This window comes from Folsomia candida, unplaced genomic scaffold, assembly GCF_002217175.1.
Source record: "Folsomia candida strain VU population unplaced genomic scaffold, ASM221717v1 Fcan01_Sc008, whole genome shotgun sequence".
NCBI lineage: Eukaryota > Metazoa > Arthropoda > Collembola > Entomobryomorpha > Isotomidae > Folsomia > Folsomia candida.
Window position 1 is genome coordinate 6080511 of NW_019091200.1, and position 16195 is coordinate 6096705.

The following is a 16195-nucleotide window of genomic DNA, read 5'->3' on the forward strand; positions in this document are numbered from 1 at the left end:
GTTGATAAGCCTAATAGAAATTCAGAATTGTAATTTCTACTGCAGTTGATTTCCAGTGCTTTTCTAATCTTAAATGACCATCTTCATGTCAAATTTCCTACATTTCCTTTCACATAAACTTGTCATCTCAATGAACTTACGTATGAATTTTTATTACTGTCATGTACTCGTATGTACATATTTATTTTCAACTTAATTCTTAAGATTCATTACATATGTACATATGTATGCTTTATAAACCATAGTAATTTTCATGTTATGGGTCACTCCCACCGGGGGCAAAGGTCATTTCTTATCACCACTCCTCCTTATCAATATTTAGTTATTTAGTCTTCCAATGGAAGGTTACTAAATATATGTATTAGCTCAACATGATTTAAGGTTGTTGTCCAGCCAAGTAGTGGAAGAACTTGACATTTTCCTAAACCAATAAATTCCAATCTTCATTCTCAATTTATCAACTCTCCAGAACAGTAATTTTTAAGTCTGGTTCAAAATGTTGCCAAAAATGGCCAATTATTTGGTCATTTTAATAATCGTATTGATCTCACTCTTTTCACTGGTTTCTTCTTCTCCTAAATACAACCACCCTTATTCCAAATCACCGTACAACCGCCGCACCAAAAATCACCACACCCACTCGAACTTTCCCACTCCAAAAGCGACCAGAATCTCCACCAACTACACACCGACGTGGCCATCTCTGGACGCTCGCCCCCTTCCGAAGTGGTACGACAGTGCAAAAATAGGGATTTTTCTGCATTGGGGAGTATTTTCTGTCCCCTCATTTGGTTCGGAGTGGTTTTGGTTCTATTTAAATAATCAGGATAAGTCGTACACATCGTTTATGTCGGCCAACTACCCGCCCCGATATACTTATCAAGACTTTGGCAGAGATTTTACGGCCGAGTTTTGGGACCCTGATAAGTGGGCAGACCTTTTTCAAAAGGCTGGGGCGAAGTATGTTGTGTTAACGAGTAAACATCAGTAAGTGAAGGAATTTCAATGTTTTTTGTTAGATATACAAATTAGTATTTTAAAAAATATATCAGGACTGAACTTTGTCGAATATTTTGGAAATTTTGGCACCGAAATTTTGGCACTGAAATTTTATATGTTGAAGACTACAATTTTAAAATTTTCAAACTTTGCATAAGCCATTAGAATTAAAAGAATATTTTCAGAATTAAAGTGCTATACTTTGGACGTTTTTGAAATCTCAAATATTTGTAGAAATTTTACATGTTTTTGTTTTTAATAGTGAAGGGTTTACTCTCTGGCCGTCCAAATATTCCTTCAGCTGGAATGCCATGGACGTTGGACCGCGTCGTGACCTTGTTGGCGACTTGGCAAACGCTGTTCGAAACAAGACTGATATCAAATTTGGTCTTTACCACTCCTGGTTGGAGTTCTTCAATCCAATGTACCTCAAAGATAAGGCGAACGGTTTTAAGACCAATACCTTCGTAAAAAACAAGGCGTTCCCAGAATTTAAAGAATTGGTGAGTGAGTCACGAGTTGGTGAAAGTATTTGACAAAGATTTATTCAATTTAGATATCTTTTGCTAAAATACGATGAACTTTGTACAGGTCGAAGCGTACAAACCGGAATTGATCTGGTCAGATGGAGACTGGGAATCTCCCCCAGAATATTGGAAAGGTATTCTTGAATATTATATATGTTACTATATATTATGTTCGTCTTCGTATATATGTATGTAAGATATTATATATTTATTAATATTATCTTAAAGCTCAGGAATTCTTGGCGTGGCTGTATAACACGAGTCCAGTTAAAGATACTGTTGTCGTCAATGACCGATGGGGAAAAGGTAAATAATTAACGATGACAAATCCTGAACTCTCTCCAACAATTTAATTCTATTTTTAAAACCACTTTCTTAAATTTCTATATAAAAATACAAATTTTTGAAACCATAATATTGGTAATTCCCTAATTCCTTAATTCTAGGCACTTCCTGCACCCATGGAGGCTTCTTTTCCTGCCAAGACCACTACAATCCTGGTCATCTCGTTCCGTACAAGTGGGAAAATGCTATGACGATTGACTCTGGTTCTTGGGGCTACCGACGCAACGCCCCCCTCTCAGATTACCGTTCCTCGCAAGAACTGATTACCGAACTTGTCAGCACCGTCTCTTGTGGAGGAAACTTTCTCATAAATGTCGGTCCCACGCGAGAAGGGACAATTTCCCCAATTTTTGAAGAACGCCTTCTCTCCATCGGAACCTGGCTTGGAATCAACGGGGTCGCCATTTATGATTCCGTTCCGTGGGAAAGGGCGCAAAACGACTCGATCGCAAAGGGCGTGTGGTACACGACGAAACCGGAAGTGGGCAAGCTTTTTGCCATTTTATTAGAAGATCACTGGCCATCCGGGACTGACCAGATTGTGTTAGGATCTGTGCATCCGAGTTTGTTGAATATTTCCAGCGTGGAAATCCTCGGGTTGGAGCCAGGCAAGAAGTTGAAATGGGTGCCAGATGGAGATATGATTATCGTGACGTTGCCCGTTGTTCCGCCAGGGACCGTGAATAAGTGGGGGTGGACGATGGTTATTAATCACGTTTAAATTTTTAAAATATGAAAAAAATCGGGAAATGCACTATTTTACAACTGGAATCTGATGCACAAATAAATTTAAAATAATGTTGAATGATGATATATGTTATCAAAATTTATTCCCTCGGGAAAAATAAATTAGACACGGCAAAACTTATAAAATTTGACAAAAATGTTTACTAGCGCATTATTCATAAACTTCAAGAAAAAAACGTTTACATCAAGACTTTAAATAAATTTAAATGAGAAGATAAGACGAAATCTTATTTATTTTGGAAGTCCAGCCGCAATCATGCTCTCAATTCCGCACTCATCCGTACCCCGTCGAATCTTGAAGAAGCCACCATCACCCCAGTCGTAGTTCCAAGAGTTGGCAACTAACCAATATGGAACACCGTCTTCCTCCCCCCATCCCATCAATTTCACGGCGTGACCTCCGAGCTCAGATCCTGTCACGTAGTGGTAGACGCCTAAGCAGGAATTATGAAATTATTTCAAAAATTCATATCATATCATATCACTTCTAATTTCAACTTTTAAGCAAATTTTCTTACCCGACTTGTACAATGGAAAGTCCGCATAAACCGTGAAGGCTGCCTCGACTGGGCCGTATTTCATGACCTCGACCTGAATCTGTTCAACCTTGTTGGGTGTGGAGTACGATTTCTTGCCAAAGTGGAGATCCTGCTTGTACGGGACGGAATACCCGGGTAGGCAACGTCGGACGCATTTTGGTGTGTCACCCTCTTCTCCGGTACAGTTGGGGCGCGACCCGGACGTGTGGTGTTCGCATGGGGGAATTTCATAGGGTTGGCACCCCTGCAATTAAAAAAGAACAATATTTTCAGTAGATAATAATGCATACAATTTTCGAAAATCTGTTATCGATAGAAATGTACACATTTTGCATACTTTCAAAAATGTATCACATTGCTTCGCTAAATGCATTTAATTTTTGTATCCACTTCCGGTTTATTACCTGTTTACTTCCATACGGTCCTCCAGACACTAATCCATCCACGACCCAATATTCCCACGCGGCTGATGGAAATCCTACAAGAAAGGAAAATAATCAAAATTTTAATTTTTTATTACTAACGTCTCAACCAGAAGTTAACTTTTTGTGAACACACCTCCATTACAGCCAGCCCCACAGGTCGAGCAACACGAGACGAGATTATCAGCCGAGAAGTGGAAGCGTTGCTTGCCCTTTGACGCAATGCATAAACGATCCGTCATAGCTTCTGTGGCGGCGAATGCCTGAAATATCGACAATTCGTGTGAAAGTCTTTATTCTGTCAATTAAAATACCTAAGTTCAGCACATACCCAACAAGATCCACAGCTTCCTTGATCTCTAATTTCTTTAAGACTTGGACAATCGGGCCATTTTTGACGAGGGTCGAACTCACTCGGAATTCGGAGTCCAGTTAAGAGATGTTGCTTTTCTGGAAGTTTTTTATCCCCAGGGAGGACGCCACAGAGACGCTTTATGTAGGACATGTCGGTCTGGGGGTGGAAGTTCAATCCAGCCTTAAGAGCGAAAAATTAAAAATTTTGAGTTTGTTTGACGAGTAGTCAAAATTTGATGACATATTCGGTGCAACAAATCAAAAATTACTTTCATGTTATACAAAACAAAGTATACGTTCTGCACATCAAAACGATGATTCACTCGTATTTCGTATACAGCTTCACATCCCGTGGCCGTAATTTAAATTTGAACCCAACGAGGATTAATACAGAATGTTTTTAAAATTACGCCTATGCTAAAAAAAGTTGAAATTATTTTTACAACTTGCAAGACAATTTTATATTCAAATGTGTATAAAATCATACAAAATTGGTATACAAATTCTAAAATATTAATCACACACCCCAATTTAATTATTGAATATGAAGTAATGTATGAAATTTTAAATATAGCAAATTCTAATATGAAATCTGTTAAAGTCATAAAAATACTTTCTAACTCTTAATGCAACCGACTTTGCATAATTAATTTCAAAAATTTATCAAAAAACCTTACCGTCCAATTTGGCTTGATAACGTTATTAATGTGATTCGCCATTTCTTGGCTGAGAGGGTGGTAATTTGGTGTTTGCATATTTCCAACCACTTTTTCATCCTCCTCTGATGATGTCGAATCCTGGTCATCTTCTTCTCCGGTGTGAATCAAATCTCGCAAAATGTCACGCCATCCGTGGGGCACGGGGGGTTGTGGGGATGATACGGTTTCGTCGATATGAACGATTCCGATTATGAGAATGGCGACACAAAGCAAATTTTTTAATTTCCCCATTTTAGTGGGAGGAATTAGCTTACTAATCTAATGTAATTTTGTATAAAAATCTGACTAAAATCTAGTTACAACAGGAAAAAAGAAGTGAACCCTGACCAACGGCTAAACCTCGACTAAATCAAAGTTTAAAGGATATGCTTAAAGGAAAAGTCAAAGTCATGACATTTACGAAAGACAATGTAAAATGGGTTCGATTTTGGTTGCTGGGTTTGCTTTTGCTACTGCTGATGATCTACATTTACATGCGCAACTTTTCGTTAGGGTAGCTATATACTTATTTTAGATGCAAACTTTTACGTGGAACTGCTACATATGGGATTAAGCATATCTATGTATTATATATGTACGTATATGTATTCAGGACCAAATAATCATCCCCTAAGGACAAACCCTGTTGAAATAAAGTAAGAAGATATATGTCCATGTATGCATAAAAGAGAGGGCACCGGGCAGGATATTTTGCTGGTTCATTTTATTTTATACGGATGCAGATACATAAAATGTACATAAATTAGTTTACAGTTTGTGTAAATGGCCAATATCCAGTCCATGTCTAGTAAGTTATTTACGTGTTTTTGTAATTTTATTTTGCATGTGAATATGAATAAGTTTGAGCTTAAATTATGCTGCATTTTGCATCCCACTTTTTCTCGTGACATGATTAAATCGTTTATTTCATCACATGCATAGTGTAAAGCATATATTTTCGTGTACAATTTTTCGGTTAAATTCATTGAATATAAACCGCTTTAAATTTGACAATTGGCTTAATTGAGTCATTTAAGCTGGGTCATGTTGTTGGAATTTCGGCGTAGATTTTTTTTATATACGAGTTTACTTTGTTGGCTGTCTAGCTGAGAAACCTTTTATGCTTTTGTTGTTTCAATAATTCCCTTTCTTCAATTTGAACCTCATGACTCTTAACCAAAGAGTTGTACTCTATTTCAGGGTAGATTTGTCTGGACAAAATATTATTGTCATCATGTTAATAATAAGAAATTCTTGACTGATTACATACTTCACTGTTTGACTAACCTTTACAAGTATAAAGTTTGCATATGTGTGTAATGTGTCATCCTCACAAGGCATGGTCTCGTCATTTCATGGAGTAATAAACTTTCGATTTACATATTTTCGTATTCACACATTTGCTCAAATTCATGCACATTGTTATTTATTTTCAAACGTATTACTAATAGACAGGAAGACTATTAAATAATGTGTCACACTGTATTCAGCACTATTTTGCAAAAGTCATCCATTTATCAATCATAAATTCTGGAAAGTTCTATCATATGCATAACAAAAGAATTTCTGTTTCATAATCTCATGGGAAGCATTTCTTTTGAGTACTTGCATTTGAAACCAATTTCTTGACTTATTTTTTTTTTTTACAGATATCCTTCTTAAAGATAAATTTAACTATTTATGTAGGAAAACAGTATATTTAATAAACGATAAGACATACAACTAAACTTAGGACAGGATTGGAGCATGGTTTAACTTTTATTGAATATTTACTGCTGCGCATTACTGTTCTTTACCAGGAACTTGACTGTCAAAATTAGTGATTACGACATTAGCTCTCCACTCTCTTGTCAAAAGGTCATAGTGTTTAATCAAAAAGATTTATGAGTAGACTTTTCATGTGCAATGCCATTTTGTCCTGAATACTGAATGGAATGGAATTGAGCTTACATTTATTTGGCACATTTATACTGATATACAAACTCAACTTATTCGCATATTTGTAACGTTTTCCGTCTGCGTCACTGACCTGAGTCTATGATTAAACATGTGATAAACGAAATGATATGTTAATTTTGTAAAGATTTTGGAACCGGAAATAATTTAAAATTTTACTTATGCGATAAGAACTAGGGAACACCTCATTTATCTTATTCCATATTTTTATTTGACAAAAAAAACTATTGCTGATCTCAAATTTGTAATCCGTTATATCTTGATATGATTTTTCAATTCTTTCACCCTACAATTTAGATGCCCACGGGACAATAAACGTGTACTATTCTATCTACTGCTGGATTCAGTAGGTATATTCAGACACAAATTTTATTTTTTTCCATTCTATAATACATGTATGTACAACAAACGTGAAATAATTCATATGTAATTAACCAATTAAAAAAGTTACCAGCCAAAATCTTTTAAAACGGATATGTACTAGTTAAAAATTAAACTAATTTACATATCGATTATATATATTTTCAAAAATAAATTAAACGTTGAACGTGGTGAAGATCAAACTTAAATTATGTAATTTCTAATTTAATGCTTTTATACAATTTTCCCATTCGTCGTCTTCCTCATCCAATTAATTCCCCACTTTCTTTTAAATTTCTCCCGTAATCGTTTACTACTTGAAATCACAGCGGCACCAACTTTACTTGCACAACATACAATTACAATGTACAAAGGGGAGTGGTGACTCCAAAGTAGAAGTCCTTCGTCAAAAGTAGTTGTGGCAGCATCATGGTGGCTGTGTTGCCATAAAGTGAAAATAAATCCCATCACTAACACGACCTCGAGGACAACCATTTTTCCAAATCGGGGCGAAAACATGGTTATCGTTTCAAGGAAAAATGTCACGATCAGGGAAATTAGAAGTAGGCCTTCTGTTAAAGCTGTCAAAATGAAATGAGAAATTTATTTCGATTGTCAGAATTTTATATATTTGCGTAATAATGCGTACCCGTGTAATAATTTTCTTCGCGAATATGACCAGGGTTTGACTTCGTCCCCTCGCCAAGAATATCCATGAGGAGAAAAATCACAGAGAAGAATGGCACGACAAGAATTATTATCTTTGTTTTCAAAAAATTTTCAAATTATTAAATTTTAAATTGTTATAAAATAGTTTCAAATTAATTTTAAATTTTGTATGAGTTATAAAGAATATATATGAACTTACATGGCCCACAACGAACGAGAATGCGATACGCAATTTCCAATTGTCTACTACACCGAGTTTGAGTTTTGTTAGAGTTTTCATATTTTTATAAAAAAATTGCTTTATAGAAAATAAAATTTGAAATTCAATGCTCAGACTTAAGTTCATTTATTTGTGAAAAATTATCTGCGTTTTTAGCTGCCTATAATTCTACAACCGGTATGAGATGTATGGGAAAAAGTATAAACTGAGGTCAATCAGTCGAAAGTTAATAATTTATTTATCATGAATCTACAACAATTTAACGACTTTATACATCAGCCGTAAAAAGATTGTTCTAGTACATATTTGTTTTAGTTGGGAACGAGGAAGTTTATAATAAATAAATAAACAGTTGTACTACAATGTATGTAAATACTGCCAATTATGACAATCATATTTCTATCGCTTAGAACTTCTGAACAATCTATCTTTAGTTTATTTGCAATATTTTGATAAGATCATCAAGTGGGAAAATTTGTACGCAAAATATATGCTAGATTATCTCGTGAAGCCATGAAATGATTTCATTGAAATCAAAAAAAAATATTGTAAAGTACGAAATCATGTAAGTATAATTTGGCCAAGAATATGAATAAGTAGTAATTTGAAATGTTTTCTGACTAGAGGTCTGTCTTGTAAATATGAGAAATTTTTGAATTTGCTATTTTTCATAAATATTTATACAGATTACTGACGATATTTAAAAAATTGTTGTAAAAATTGTACTTCGTATTGAATTAAAAATAGTGTTCATATCATTCACGTTTTGTATTACTGAAATATTTCCACAATTTTTCATAAATTCGCAATTCGCACCAAAAACGAGATTATTTTCGAAAACTTATGTTCAAATTTTAAACAAAATCATGTAAATCATTCCAACAAAATTTTAATATTATGCATTTTTATGGACCTGCCAGAAAGCAACAAGTGCAAAGGTCCAATTTGCATGTAACATCGAGACAAAGATTTATGTAATCCTAACTTCATTGTGACTTCATTGTAAAATTCATTGACTTCATTGACTTCATTGAACACATTTTGTCTGATTTTGTACATATCTCACCTGATAATTTCAGCACGTTATAAATAAAACGTTTATGCACAAGTCAAACGACTAGCCGTTGTGTTTTTTCTTAGAATTTAACAACCCGAAATCCCGAATCGGTTTAAGTGAAAGGTATCGATTTTCTCCTCTCACCGCAAAGTCCCGATGTTTCTTTCCCTGCTGAGAAATCGCCACTTTCGTTACCCGACTTTCATTTCAATTCCTCCCTTCTTCCCAGAAAAATATAGATATAAACGAATTATAAATTTAGACCCCCAAATTTATAATTTATTTTTTTCGAGAAACTCAGTATTAATTATGCCAGTCACAATTTCCCTCTACATTTGCTCCTCATCGGACGGTTTCATCGCCGACAAGTCGGGCGGAGTAGGTTGGCTTCCACCTATGGGGGACGAAGCCCAGAAAAATTACGAGGACTATTTCGCCTCCGTGGATATGGTCATCATGGGGTCACGGTCATACCAGAAGGTGCTCAGTTTCGGGATGGGGAGCAATTATTGGCCATACGAGGGGAAAATGTCATGGGTTTTTACGAAACAAGACTTGAAATTGGAGAGGGACGATGTCAAAGTCACCAGCGAAGACCCCGTAACGTTTGTGGATAGGTGATTTTTTCTTCGATTTTTTTGCGAAAAATTTTGCAAATGTTTATGATTTATTATGCGTGTTTTGGTTTGACTATAAATTTACATTTTTTCAGACTCAATGCGGCCACTCCTCCAATAAACAAGGTGTGGCTCATGGGTGGCGCCGAGCTCACCAAATCCTTTGCTGCCGCCAATCTTATCGACGAAGTCATCCTTTTCACGGTAAATAAAGCAATTGGGGAAGGAATTCCGCTGGGGGTAGATCTCACACCTTTCGACCAAGTTGACGAGGGCGTCATGGGGGAGGAGTTCAAATTTAAAATTTACCGAAGAAAGAATACTGCTTAATTTTACTCCGAATTTGCTGAACTTTTAAAAATATTAGAGCCACCATTATCGTTTTGTCAATGTTAATTTCATATGAAGCAAAATTGATTGCCAAAGTTATATTTTGTAACGCAGACTTGTGTTGTATTTTTTTGTCCTAATTCTGTATTAATTCGCAAGTTATTAAATGTGCAATAAAAACTTGTAGATATGTAAAAAATGTATGCAATTCTGTACAGATACGATATTTCAGCAAACATTCAATTTACTAAGATTTTTCACAAATCTAAAAACTTTTTGACAATCTCTGCTATAGGTTTTGGATTATCCATATGAAAATGATGATATCCATCAGTGTTATGCCGTTCCACATTTTCTTGTCCTAAGCTGTTTTTTAAAAATTTAAAAAACTCCTCGATCTCTCGATCTGTTTCGAAAACGTTGCCCGAATTTGCTTTGATAAAACAGATTGGAGATTTTATATGGGTCGCTAGTTCTTGTAAATGCGTAGTCGTAAATCGTCCTTCCTGTCCAGGAAATTCCGATGGATTACTGAGTTAAGTAATGTGCTGTTGTTAAGTAATGTGCTGTGCAACAACATTTATTAGAAATTTTTGAAATGGACTTCATACGTACAAACGAATGATGTAGAAGTAAGATATATAGAAACGAAAAACAACAGAGAAAAAAATATAGTCATCAGAACCCTATGTTTTGATTGAACTAGACATAGTGTATAATAGCTAATACGCATCGGTAAAAAAAATCAAACTAATTATTTGATACTATTTAAATATTTTAAATAGTAGTCCAGTCCAGTATTTTTAGTTAGTCAGTTAGATATCCGAGTTGTAAACAATTTACTTAAATTATGCTTTCTTGATGACGGGAAAATTTAGTTTCGTTTGCTTTGTTGGTTGAGTTTGTATCGGGATCAGTGCTCGACGCTTTAACATCACTTCAGGTGCTGTTTTAGCGTCATCCCGAGGACTGGTAGTTACTACGGTCTCATTTTCCGACACCTTCTCAGGTTTATTTTCCTCCTTCCCACTTTCGACCTGTCGAACAGCCAATCTACAAAATTGTTCATATTACGTAAGACTGCCAATGTCTATCTTAATTTTATTTATAACAACCTCCTAGCACTTATTATCTTGATTGGGGTTCTCTTCATGGTTGTTCTTCGATCAACACATCCTTTGTTAACATGTGTATTGAGACTATCACGTTCGGAAAACTTGTGTCCGCACCCGCAACATGTGAAAGGTTTGATACCAAGATGCGAATTATTATGGCTGCAGAATAAGTACCAAAATTGTAAGTCTCAACAAATTTTAGTTTTTAAATTTTGTTAGTAATAAGAAAAAATATTACCGGGTCAATCTTGACATGTGAATCGTCACGAATTTACACCCTTCGAAATCACAAACCAGTCTGGGTTTATTAGATTTGGCAACATATGCAGGCAAACCCTTCGCCTTAGTCTTAATCAATGGCAATGGCAATGGCACGGCGTCAACACTGACAACTCTTTTCCTGGCTAGTTTTATGACGGCCCTGTGTTAACAAAAATACTGTTGTTAAATTGAATATCTAGTGCGATAATTATAATGAATGAAACAAGTATTACATTAACATGTCATCTAGCTTCTTGAGTGTTCCGTTTTCAGCTAGGAACCGTTCCCCATTTTCAGGACGAATCGACCCTTATCGTCCCCTTTCAATCGTCGTGCACGGTGCCTCAGCTGTAATCCGGTGTATGCGTCGGATGCAAAAAGTTTAAGACGGATGACATTTTCTTTCAGCGCTGTGCATCCCGGCGTAATAGCATCCCTATTTGTGTCACAAATGTTATTTCATATTTTTTATGCACATTGTAAGGTAGTAAATACAAATATATGACTGTTTATACTATACTTACTCATAAGAACACCCACCGTCTGTCGAACCCGTCTTTTGCAGAGTTTTCCTTTTCTGTTGATTTTTCGTTACATACAAATTAATTTCATTCGTACTAGTTAGAGCCGAGTAGCCGAATGTAAAATCTCTAATTAGTTTCATGCTGTCTGTCCAGTATTGCACAAACAGGTCGTGTATTTCATATACGTCACCTGAAAATAAAATGTTTATTAATATTTTGGGAAAACAAATTCTGATGTGAAACAAAATTACTTTTTAGGGCCTCTGCTGTCCGAGTTGTAATGAGGTCACTCTCCGGGTCGAGGTAGAACACTTCATTCTTCCCAACACTGTCTAAATTTAACCTTTCACCGAGCATTTTGAACAACAATTTATTACGATAACGTTTTCCTACTAAGCCACAAAATCGTTGTGGGACACAAACATCAGTTTCAACTTTCCCACTATTCTTCTCTTGCCCACATACATGAGTTTTCGAGGACTTCCCGTCACAAATGTGTATCAGACCAACCAAATTGTTAATAATGAAGGAGACAAAATCCCTTCAAAATGTCCAGGGATAAGGGTACGAAGATTGTGCGAATATTGAAATCTAATAGACAGGAAGTACTATTAATTTTAAGACCATAATGGCGAAATTTGTAAGTTTTTTACAAGTCTTTCTCCCCTTGTACTGGTATTGCGCCCCTTTGAAGCAAAATTCTACTTCCTTCCAAAGAGAGTGGATTTTGTCGTTTTCGTCCTTCATAGAATTTTTGTACTAATTCATCAAATTTTAACCCCTTCGGGGGAAGTTTAGCTTTCTCTTCGACTTCAAACACTAAATCAAGTGAGGATTTTAAAACTGCTATGAGCGGATAGTGCTGAATTGTACGGATGTTATCAAGAGCGACAAGTTTGTGGACGGAACTGAAAAAGAAAAACACATTTTTTAATGCAATTCAGAAAATCGCCGGAAATAAAATTATTATTTTCAACTTACTTGGGATAAAATGAGGTAAAAAGGTATCCTATAATTCCGCCCATCGAATGTCCTATGCAGGACACCTCTTCCCATTCGAAATGCGACAATACTCTTCTAATTGCAATTAATGCCTCGATATGCGCATCATACCAAACCTGCGGACAATACGTGGTCAATCCATGACCGGGAAGGTCGAGGGCGAAAAATGTAGAGGGTGCATTTGAGTCCGGTGACATTAAGAGGGGGATGAGGTTATCGAACGATCCTGCATTATCGAGCCATCCGTGCACACAAATTATTGGAGGGTGTGGTTTGGTTTGAGTGAGTTTCTGACCGGCAGATTTCCATAATTTTCCTTAAAATTAAGAAATTCAACTTTAGTTTTAATCGAAAATTATTTTTTTCCGTCAAAGAACCTCACCTGCAATTACTCCACCTCCTGGGACATCAATTTTGACCTCGGTAATGGTATAATTTTGTGAGGATGATGATGAATTTCTAACATTTCCTGAGTTTAGTTTAAACTCTTTTAAAAAATCTTTGTTTATTATATCCAGTAAAGTTCTACGATGAGGTGTAATTAGAGTACGGCTTATTAACAGACTAGTTAATCTTAATACTGTCATAATGGCTATTTTTCAATAATGAGTTTTAAATCGAAATCAAATTAACCTAAATTATCACACCAGCAGTAAAAATATAATATTTCTCTGTCGGATTTTCCTTTTCGCAAAAACAAGCATGATGAAATATTGCACGTGTTAAAAAGTGAGACAGTTTCATGATGAACTTTCATCCATAGGTACATAATATTAGGATTTATTTACCTCAACAAATTGCATTATGTAGTTAAACATCGAATTTTAATTTAGGCTACAATAAAATATTTATAGTTAATTTAAGAATTATTCTCATTATTCTTGCTTAAATTAGTATGTATTTGGAATATTCATGTAATGAAATCATAAAAACATGCAAAAGCGACGATAAAATATTTTCATATTTTATCTATGCATTTTATGCAACAAGCCTGGATTTTAACAAGACCGAAATCAGAAAATATAAGTATGCATCACACTTTAAATTTAAAAATTAAATATTGACGTATGTACATTTAAAATCCTTCCATTATAATTCTGCATGCACAAAAATAATCCTTGCACGATGATAAGTCGTTATCTATCTATTTAGTATGCCAGACATATATACCCCATCACACCATGAGGATGATTATGGTACCCCACCCATCCTAAGATCAGTTATGTATCATCAATAACTATATGAGAACAAGATTAAATAGTTGGGCATGATTTCATTCCTGAAAAAGATACGATAAGCTAACCACCGTAAAACAAACCAGGGAATGCGCCGTTCGATCATCGATGCAATAATTATGTCATGATGGGATGATAATGCCTCAACATTTACCTGTCACGATTAGTAATTTGTTCAAGAATATTAATCGTGTCATTTCATATCTGCTCCAATTTCACGGAGGTTAGAGGTTGACAAAAGTACGCACATACATATGCGTAAAATCCAGAAATTCAATCAAATATAGTTTCATTTTGGGATAGAGATCACAATTAATAATTTTTCAGGTAAAAAATTATCTAGAAAATTTCCAGAAAATAAATAAAGTGTACCATATGTGGAGTAATTAGTTAAAATATTATAATGATTTTTTTAACAGAATGTGCACCTGTATGGGGAAATACCTGTCAAAAATATTCTTCTGCTGTGGGAAACACACGGGAAGCTATGATTTAGAAAAGTTTGAAAAGTCCGTACAGCTCAAAGGGACAGTTCCAGTCGTGGGGGGAGGCGATAAGTAGTCCTGAGGATGTTGGTGATAAGTAAACAGCAATGTGAATGTTTAGGAGTAAATGTTTTGAGTACTTTAGTTAAGGTGTAAAATGTTTGATTTTTATAATATTTCGGCCACAATTCAAAGGGACGCACAATATGCAGATTTTATATTTTATAAACAGTTTGTCAATTTATTTATATGAATTAAGTTTAATTTGTTGAACAGTTGAACAATTTGATTTAATTAATAAGACGGATAACTTAAATTTTTAATTAACGCAGTAGCCAAATTAGATTCGTGGATTAAATTAAATTTGAAGTCAGTAATGACAGTAACAAAATTAATGAATATTGTAAAATATTTTTATAAATAGCTAACGATTCAAATTTGATATCAATTTTGAAATTCGATAACTAACGAAATGAACAGATTCGAATAAAAATTAATTTGTAAATAACGGAAACACTGCAATAATAATTACTATCATCACAAAAGAATTTATACCAGAAGAATGTATTCCAAATTCTAATTTTTGATTAAAAAAGCCTTGAAATTTTGAAGTATGTGCATTCTATCAAATAATTAATTGATAAATTCGGATAACAATACGTGAGGACAGCTCAGCCTTGTAACAAAACCTATATTTTCTTAGCAAACCCATTTTAAACGGAAATATCCAAATTTCCAAACATTTTCCCATAACCGCCTCGCCCAGGGTCGTAATCCTTTCGAAACTCGTCCCTGACTTGACCCCCCGTTTTTCCTCTTCCGAACTGACGACCTTCTTCGAACCCAGCGTCCCAATCCGTCCTCACGACACGATCGTCAAGCCGAGTCCCATTGACGTAACGCATCGAATTTTCGGCATCTTCTCGCGTATAATATTCCACGAAGCAGAAACCGCATGGAGTCCGTTTAAAGCGATCCAACCCCATGATGACGCGTCGAACGTCCCCACATTTCGAAAAAAGTTCGTGAATTTGATACTCTCGGGTGAAAAAGGAGAGATTTCCGATGTAAAGAGTGGTGGAGGTGTGAAGACGAACTTCGAGATCTTGAGGAGTGCCCTGTCAAATTGGGTAGAAATTATTAGTTAATTATTATTTTAAAGCATTAAGATGATCGTTGCAATTCCTAATTAAATGTGGCATTATGGAAATCAAAACGAGTTGAAAATTGCAAGTCATTTTGTTGTCAATTTTAAATATCAAATTTTACTACGTTAAAAAAAACTAATGGTTAGAAATTAGAATTCGATCAGTTAATTTTGATGAGAAACGAACATATAATAATTTAAAATGGTGACGATCGACCGACATTTTTATACTTCTACCGTTTAGTAAAGTTAGAGAGATCAACTCGATCCCATTAATTAATTATTCTATGCATTAAATAAATTAGGAATTAAATACGATTTAACTATGCACCTTGAAAAGTTGGTCTCGATAATCGCTCAATTTCGCACTCATCTTGATCAGCCGGGTCTACTCTCCAATACCACGAGGAGCACTAAGTTCCTCCCCCCTCGAACAAATTTCACCGACTAGCAATTAGCAATTAAATTACTTCAGTCAGGATTTTAAAAGATCTGAAATTGCAGGAACCAAAAAATAAACTTTCATTTGAACAACCGGCGCTTGAGTCGCAAAAAAACGGAGCCAAAACTGCCAAAGTCTCACACC

General features: G+C 35.2%; 4 protein-coding genes, 2 long non-coding RNA genes and 1 other non-coding gene across 9 annotated transcripts; 3 read left to right on the top strand and 4 right to left on the bottom strand.

Moving 5' to 3' along the window:
• The first annotated feature begins 393 nt into the window (after positions 1-393).
• Positions 394-2682, top strand: LOC110853489 (plasma alpha-L-fucosidase). The gene is made up of 5 exons (XM_022101756.2): positions 394-987; positions 1262-1502; positions 1591-1660; positions 1755-1832; positions 1973-2682. Exons 1-5 carry the CDS (start codon positions 497-499, stop codon positions 2590-2592), a joined length of 1500 nt encoding a protein of 499 aa, XP_021957448.1. The 5' UTR covers positions 394-496; the 3' UTR covers positions 2593-2682.
• Positions 2683-2739: 57 nt separating this feature from the next.
• LOC110853490 (cathepsin B) lies at positions 2740-5058 on the bottom strand. Its single transcript, XM_022101757.2, has 6 exons — positions 4611-5058; positions 3911-4114; positions 3716-3842; positions 3562-3635; positions 3137-3401; positions 2740-3052 (listed from the first exon to the last, which is right to left on the bottom strand). Exons 1-6 carry the CDS (start codon positions 4881-4883, stop codon positions 2850-2852), a joined length of 1146 nt encoding a protein of 381 aa, XP_021957449.1. The 5' UTR covers positions 4884-5058; the 3' UTR covers positions 2740-2849.
• Positions 5059-7408: 2350 nt separating this feature from the next.
• Positions 7409-7953, bottom strand: LOC118436403. The gene is made up of 3 exons (XR_004835425.1): positions 7816-7953; positions 7597-7708; positions 7409-7528 (listed from the first exon to the last, which is right to left on the bottom strand). It is a non-coding gene; the product is annotated as an uncharacterized LOC118436403 (long non-coding RNA).
• A 1098-nt stretch (positions 7954-9051) lies between these two features.
• Positions 9052-10041, top strand: LOC110853669 (uncharacterized protein YwjB). The gene is made up of 2 exons (XM_022101977.2): positions 9052-9510; positions 9606-10041. The coding sequence occupies exons 1-2, from the start codon at positions 9203-9205 to the stop codon at positions 9838-9840; spliced, it is 543 nt and encodes a 180-aa protein (XP_021957669.1). The 5' UTR covers positions 9052-9202; the 3' UTR covers positions 9841-10041.
• A 358-nt stretch (positions 10042-10399) lies between these two features.
• On the bottom strand, positions 10400-13265 carry LOC110853668. Of its 2 annotated transcripts, XR_002548237.2 has the most exons (9): positions 13125-13265; positions 12722-13058; positions 12394-12648; positions 11992-12331; positions 11741-11930; positions 11450-11652; positions 11194-11376; positions 10956-11114; positions 10400-10893 (listed from the first exon to the last, which is right to left on the bottom strand). It is a non-coding gene; the product is annotated as an uncharacterized LOC110853668 (transcript). The 2 variants fall into 2 exon arrangements; XR_002548236.2 differs by having other exon boundaries at positions 12394-13058.
• On the top strand, positions 12240-14970 carry LOC118436402. 2 transcript variants are annotated; one of them, XR_004835423.1, is made up of 3 exons: positions 12240-12380; positions 12539-14304; positions 14397-14970. It is a non-coding gene; the product is annotated as an uncharacterized LOC118436402 (long non-coding RNA). The 2 variants fall into 2 exon arrangements; XR_004835424.1 differs by lacking the exon at positions 12240-12380 and having other exon boundaries at positions 12888-13024; positions 13117-14304.
• Positions 14556-16146, bottom strand: LOC110853670 (nuclear cap-binding protein subunit 2). Its single transcript, XM_022101979.2, has 2 exons — positions 15941-16146; positions 14556-15580 (listed from the first exon to the last, which is right to left on the bottom strand). The coding sequence occupies exons 1-2, from the start codon at positions 15980-15982 to the stop codon at positions 15176-15178; spliced, it is 447 nt and encodes a 148-aa protein (XP_021957671.1). The 5' UTR covers positions 15983-16146; the 3' UTR covers positions 14556-15175.
• Between the last annotated feature and the right edge of the window lie 49 nt (positions 16147-16195).

Excerpts from the sequence above, each read along its gene's own strand:
- LOC110853489 (XM_022101756.2), top strand. The coding sequence starts at position 497 with ATGTTGCCAAAAATGGCCAATTATTTGGTCATTTTAATAATCGTATTG. Across the intron at positions 988-1,261 it reads GTGTTAACGAGTAAACATCA|TGAAGGGTTTACTCTCTGGC; the intron begins GTAAGTGAAGGA and ends TGTTTTTAATAG. Across the intron at positions 1,661-1,754 it reads TCCCCCAGAATATTGGAAAG|CTCAGGAATTCTTGGCGTGG; the intron begins GTATTCTTGAAT and ends ATTATCTTAAAG.
- LOC110853490 (XM_022101757.2), bottom strand. The coding sequence starts at position 4,883 with ATGGGGAAATTAAAAAATTTGCTTTGTGTCGCCATTCTCATAATCGGA. Across the intron at positions 3,843-3,910 it reads GAAGCTGTGGATCTTGTTGG|GCATTCGCCGCCACAGAAGC; the intron begins GTATGTGCTGAA and ends TCGATATTTCAG. Across the intron at positions 3,636-3,715 it reads TGGGGCTGGCTGTAATGGAG|GATTTCCATCAGCCGCGTGG; the intron begins GTGTGTTCACAA and ends CCTTTCTTGTAG.
- LOC110853669 (XM_022101977.2), top strand. The coding sequence starts at position 9,203 with ATGCCAGTCACAATTTCCCTCTACATTTGCTCCTCATCGGACGGTTTC. Across the intron at positions 9,511-9,605 it reads CCCGTAACGTTTGTGGATAG|ACTCAATGCGGCCACTCCTC; the intron begins GTGATTTTTTCT and ends ACATTTTTTCAG.
- LOC110853670 (XM_022101979.2), bottom strand. The coding sequence starts at position 15,982 with ATGAGTGCGAAATTGAGCGATTATCGAGACCAACTTTTCAAG. Across the intron at positions 15,581-15,940 it reads ATCGAGACCAACTTTTCAAG|GGCACTCCTCAAGATCTCGA; the intron begins GTGCATAGTTAA and ends CCAATTTGACAG.